This window comes from Morone saxatilis, unplaced genomic scaffold, assembly GCF_004916995.1.
Source record: "Morone saxatilis isolate NCDOM2014 unplaced genomic scaffold, NCSU_SB_2.0 Contig0, whole genome shotgun sequence".
Lineage (NCBI taxonomy): Eukaryota > Metazoa > Chordata > Actinopteri > Moronidae > Morone > Morone saxatilis.
The window spans coordinates 19,299,909-19,305,881 of NW_023339650.1; the positions used below are offsets into that span (position 1 = coordinate 19,299,909).

General features: G+C 36.8%; 1 protein-coding gene across 1 annotated transcript; it reads left to right on the plus strand.

The window, feature by feature from the left end:
* The first annotated feature begins 676 nt into the window (after nt 1-676).
* Nucleotides 677-2,241, plus strand: LOC118322263 (putative protein TPRXL). Its single transcript, XM_035653910.1, has 4 exons — nt 677-821; nt 940-1,048; nt 1,247-1,321; nt 1,450-2,241. Exons 1-4 carry the CDS (start codon nt 743-745, stop codon nt 1,829-1,831), a joined length of 645 nt encoding a protein of 214 aa, XP_035509803.1. The 5' UTR covers nt 677-742; the 3' UTR covers nt 1,832-2,241.
* Nucleotides 2,242-5,973: the final 3,732 nt, after the last annotated feature.

Sequence of the window (5,973 nt, forward strand, 5' to 3'; positions counted from 1 at the left end):
AAAAGTAGTAGGCTATATTTACTACATACTGTTTTTCATAGTAGTATGCAGTATGAGACTGTTGATTGATTGTTTGATTGATTGATTTATTTATTTTGCAGGATGCTTAGCCAGGCTGGTTTGGAAAAGTCGAAGTAAACATGCCGACTGGCTAGTTAGCTAGTCCTGCAGGTGCTGAAAACATTTTTGATCAATATTCTTAAAACTGACAATATTTGAAATCTAGGAAGTTGATTTGAAGCCGCAAAAATTCTCTAGTAAAGTAAGCAGTCTCGCGTAGAGTTATTGTCTTGGAATGAAGCAGATTTACACCCAACAGTGCCTGTCAATTAATTCATAGCTTTTGTCTTTGTTAATATTGTAATAAAGGTATTGATAAAACATGACCTCTGGCCTGTAAGGGATTCCTAACACCCCCCACGATCAGATAATCAGGAAAAACCCGTGACTTAAATTCCCAAGCGAAATGCTGCAATGAAAGTGGTTCCTGTTGGTAAGCTGTCGGTCACATCATGGAAATCCCCGCCAATCAGCGGTTCATTCATTCATTCAAAAGGAGGACGGAAAAAAAAAGAAAAATGACTAACCGGAGGGACCATTTCTGCTTTTACAGGCCATAAGTATCTGATGTCTCCAGACGGTCGTCAGTTCACCGAGCTCTCTGAAGAGGAACAGAGAAGAAAGACCAGCAGACCATCAATAATTATCCATTTAATCTAATATCTATCATCCTCTTTTGAAAATGGCAAACAGTAGAACCCTGATGAAAAGTGCGCTGGTCGTTATTGTCCTGATGGCTGTGATTCACTCTGGATCAGCAGGTAAGATTACGAGCTAGATAAACAAGGTACAAGATCTCAAAGATTGCTTTTCTTAATGTGAGTCATTTAAAATCATTTCCTTTTTTAAATTAACTCTCATTTCTTTATCCATCTTTAGCTGAGAAACTGGCATCTTGCTGTAAGAAAGTCAACAAACTGGAGATAACAGAACCAATCACAGGATACCTGATCCAACGACCTACCCATGAATGTGTCCCAGCTATCATGTAAGTAAGACAAGCAATGATGTGTGAACTGGAAAATGATTGTTAAAGATTAAAACATTCTCCCATTTTTTACTGTTTTTATAACTGATAACTTTTCAACTTTCTTTGTACTATGTATTTATTTGTATACTATCTACAGCACATTACGAATCATTAGATTTAAAACACTCATGTTGCATTTGTTTGTCATTCATGCAGCCTTCAAACAGAAAAAGGTCTCTTCTGCAGTCCAGTGAAGGCCGAGTGGGTTCGTCGCAAAGTTCAGGCGTTCTTGTGAGTTTCTTATGACCGTTGATTTACTCACACACACACTCACATGGTCATGTGGCCTTTTCTCATTTATTTAATCCTTCAATCCCAAACTTGTGGTCTCATATCTTTCTTTATCTTCTTTCTTACAGGAAAGCAAAAGCTCAGGCCACTACTTCATCTGTGGTCCCCTCGTCTACTGTCTCCCTCCTCTCCATCATCACATCCACTGCCTCTCCTCCTTCATCCTCAACTCCTCCTTCATCTGTGGTCCCCTCGTCTACTGTCTCCCTCTTCTCCATCATCACATCCACTGCCTCTCCTCCTTCAACCTCAACTCCTTCTTCATCCTCATCTCTCCCGTCATCCTCAACTCCTTCTTCAGCCTCAACTCCTTCTTCATCCTCATCTCTTCCGTCCTCCTCATCTTTTCCTTCCTCATCCTCTCTTCCGTCCTCATCCTTTCTTCCATCCTTCCTCTCCACATCCGAGATGCCTGCTGGTGAAACCTTTTCAGAAACGGACAACGAGTAGACCCTCATCTTCACTACCTCCGGCCAATGACTAGTTTGTCAGAAGTTACCGATTATGGACTGAAACAATAATGTTATAGTAATGTTTGAAATAGCACTTGAATAACATAATTATGTCAATGTATGACTTTATGTTGAATATTTAGTTTCTTTCAATGTCTTTTGAGTGACATTATTTATTAGTTTAATTTAACTGACCAGAGCTGATAGTATTCATGTATTTATTACCAAGTGTATTTATCAATGTTTACAAGTTACTGTATACAACTTTACGATCAAATGGTTTGATGATTTCAATCTCTCTGAGAAAATGTTTTAGGATATTTATTTATTTGAAAGCCTGTAATAACTTTTTATCTAAAGAAGAAGTTGTGCAGCTGTAAAAACATCTGTCAAAAATAAATGTTGCACTTGTGATCCTGCATCTAGTGTTTGTGTTTGACCATCTTATCTGACTTCTTTCTGACATGTAAAAGCAAGAAGCTAATTAGCTGTGAGCAGAAAGACTTGAGTCTGAAAACTATACTATATATTACTACACTATATCAGATAATTGCAAAAAACATAAACTTGATTATTGATCACCTAGAGGCTGGTGACTGTCAACCCACCTGCCAATTTTTGGCTCAAAGTTTAGTACAACCATTGACAACATTATAATTAGTGGAGGAAGATCCTGTGTCTGTGAAAAGAAGCCAATGCAGAAGTGTCTTAAACCTGCATTCTTTCTAATGGCCAGTAAATGGTAATGGGTTTATGGTCTCAATCGCTAGATTCAAGTCTTCTTCCATCTTCATCTTATATTAAATGTTCACCAATAGATTGTCCTAAATGTTACACATTGGATTTTAACATATGTTAAAAGGAGTACTTAGTTTGTTTCAAGCATAGCTTGGCCTTAACTTGAAGAGACTAAGGTCAGTATCAGTAATATTTTTTAAAAATGATCTACCCATTCAACCCAACTCTGTCAGACAATAGAAGAAGAGGAAAAATAAATGTAGCCATTTTCCTGCTGATTTCAAGTTTTGTTTTGGGTCGTGAGCTTGTCAAAACTCTGTTTGACACTCAAATGTTGTTTTCAAGTTCATGTGTAGTAGTGTAACTGTAACTCCCTACTTGGCAATAGAATTGATGAAGCACTTAGATGACTGCAAAAGCCCAGTAAGAACTGATTCAGTGATTTCAAGGACCAAAACACGTCTAGATGTTTAGGTAAGCACAGATTTAATTACTTCGATTTTCTAGAAGTGTTATTTTGTGTTAAATGTAATGCTAAATGCTGAAATAAGTCACTGGTAAAGATTCTGGCTGATAAAAACTGATTTTAATTCTAACTTAAATTCTAGTGTCAAAACAACAGGAAATGAAGACACTGTTCAGTGCATGACAGTAGCTTGCTCTTAATAAGGGTCTAGTGTTGGTTCAATACTTTTGTGCTGTGGGATTATCGGACTCCATTCTCTGTATACAGTACGTTCTCTAACAGAGATTTTCACTACAAAATGGTGAACACACTCTAAAATGGACTATTTAGTCAATAGTAAAGGAATCTATACGCAGCCCGACTGATGCTGTTTAGTATATTACTGCATATAGTGTATATACCTTCATTATAGTCTTTATATTTTCTATTATTTCTTTATAATATTCATATTTTATCACTTTTTCACTACATTTCCCCTGTGCTGCTGTGTCAAACTCAAATTTCTCCCACGGGGGATTAGTAAAGGAACATCTTATTTTACAACTGGGTGGAAGCTCACAAGACCATGTTGTAACATGTCTGTGTCACTGGGCAGTGAACGCACGCTGTAGCAAGTCCTGCCCAAAATTATTACCAAATTCCTTATGACAAATACATAAAAGTGACTTCCTTATAATGAATAATATTATCACCTTGAAAAAAGGTAGCCATTTGTTGGTCATTTTCATTGGTCTTGAAATGAGGGCAGGGATTAAAACTCAACATGATCAGTTGGCATTAAATTTTCTGATTTAACTTTTTTGTTTATTAATGATTTAAAAATGTATAGATAAAAGATGAACTCCGCCCTTTCAGGGATTCAGGGAACACCCCTGTGATCAGATCAAAAACATGACTTAAATTTCCACAACGAAACCCTATGATGAAAGTGCTTCCTGTCGGTCATTTCATGGAAGTCTGCGTAAATCAGCAAGTCATTCATTCAGATGAACAGATAGAAAGGAAATGACTAACCGGAGGGACCGTTTCTGCTTTTTCAGGCCTTAAGTAGCCGATGTCTCCAGACGGCTGTCAGTTCATCGAGCTCTCTGGAGAGGAACGGAGAAGAAAGACCATCAGAGATTACTTTATTCAGTAATTATCCATTTAATCTAACATTTATCATCCTCTTTTGAAAATGGCAAACTGTGGAACCCTGATGAAGAGTGTGCTGGTCGTTATTGTCCTGATGGCTGTGATTCACTCTGGATCAGCAGGTAAGATTACAATCTAGATAAACAAGGTACAAGAGCTGCTTTTCTTCCTGTGAGTCCTTTAAAATGATTTCCTTTTTAAATTAACTCTCTGTTTATCCATCTTTAGGTGAGAAACTGGCATCCTGCTGTAAGAAAGTCAACAAAGTGGAGATAACAGAACCAATCACAGGATACATGATCCAGCAACCTACCCGTGAATGTGTCCCAGCTATCATGTAAGTAAGACGAGCAACACTGTGTCTGTGTCCTTCCAACTTTCTTTGTATTATTTCTTGTATTATGTATTTATTTGTATACTATCTACAGCACATTACGAACCATTAGATTTAAAACACTCATGATGCATTTGTTTGTCATTTTTGCAGCCTTCAAACAGAGAAAGGTCTCTTCTGCACTCCAGTGAGAGCCGAGTGGGTTCGCCGCAAGGTTCAGGCATTCTTGTGAGTTTCTTATGACCGTTGATTTACTCACACACACACTCACATGGTCATGTGGCCTTTTCTCATTTATTTAATCTTTCAATCCCAAACTTGTGGTCTCATATCTTTTGTTTTTTATCTTTCTTACAGGAACGCAAAAGCTCAGGCCACTACTTCATCTGTGGTCCCCTCGTCTACTGTCTCCCTCCTCTCCATCATCACATCCACTGCCTCTCCTCCTTCATCCTCCTCTCCTCCTTCCTCATCCTCTCTTCCATCCTCTCTCTCCACATCCGAGATGCCTGCTGGGGAAACCTTTTCAGAAACGGACGACGAGTAGACCCGCATCCTCACTACCTCCAGCCAATGAAAACACAGAAAGTTGTTACTGAAAGAAAGATAGTTACTGTTTATAGACTGAAACAAAGTAATGTTTGAAATAGCACTTGAATAACATAATTATGTCAATGTATGACTTTATGTTGAATATTTAGTTTCTTTCAATGTCTTTTGAGTGATATTATTTATTAGTTTAATCTAATTGACCAGTGCTGATAGTATTCATGTATTTATTACCAAGTGTATTTATCAATGTTTACAAGTTAATGGATACAACTTTATGATCAGTGTAATGTTTTTATTATTATTATCATTAGGCATTTTAAAGTCAGCTGTTAAATATATGAAACTGTTTTAAGATATTTATTTATTTGAAAGCTTGTGATGACTTTTATCTAAAGGAGAAGTTGTACGCCCGTTAAAACATTGGTCAGAAATAAATGTTGCACATGTGATTCTGCATCTAGTGTTTGTGTGTTTGACTGTTTATCTTCATCTTATCTGACTCTGATATACAAAACCAAATGGCTATAAGATAGGGCAGCACAGTTAATCAAAATATTATTGAAATATCGATATGAACAAGAACAGGTAAAATATGTGACAAAACCACATTATATTATAACATTATATAGTTTACATTGCGAGTATTCTGACTGATATTACAATTGCAATATGATATGAATGTTGTTTTGTCACATGTTACCTTTATCAAAACATTTGGATATTGCACTTGGCCACATTGCTATTTTGATAATATTTCAATTAACTGTGAAGCCTTAGCCTTGAATCACACACAATGACAGAAACTTTATAATCATGCATTTTTGTCATTCAGTTTCCATTTAGTTTTTTTCTCCACCGAAAAGTCACACACACAGAAATGGTGCAGTACAAATGAGCCTATAGATGCCAAATTAAG

What these genes read in the sequence shown, in the direction of transcription:
- LOC118322263 (XM_035653910.1), top strand. Translation starts at nt 743, where the DNA reads ATGGCAAACAGTAGAACCCTGATGAAAAGTGCGCTGGTCGTTATTGTC. An exon ending in GATTCACTCTGGATCAGCAG is followed by an intron (nt 822 to 939) that starts GTAAGATTACGA and finishes ATCCATCTTTAG; the next exon opens with CTGAGAAACTGGCATCTTGC. An exon ending in CGCAAAGTTCAGGCGTTCTT is followed by an intron (nt 1,322 to 1,449) that starts GTGAGTTTCTTA and finishes TCTTTCTTACAG; the next exon opens with GAAAGCAAAAGCTCAGGCCA.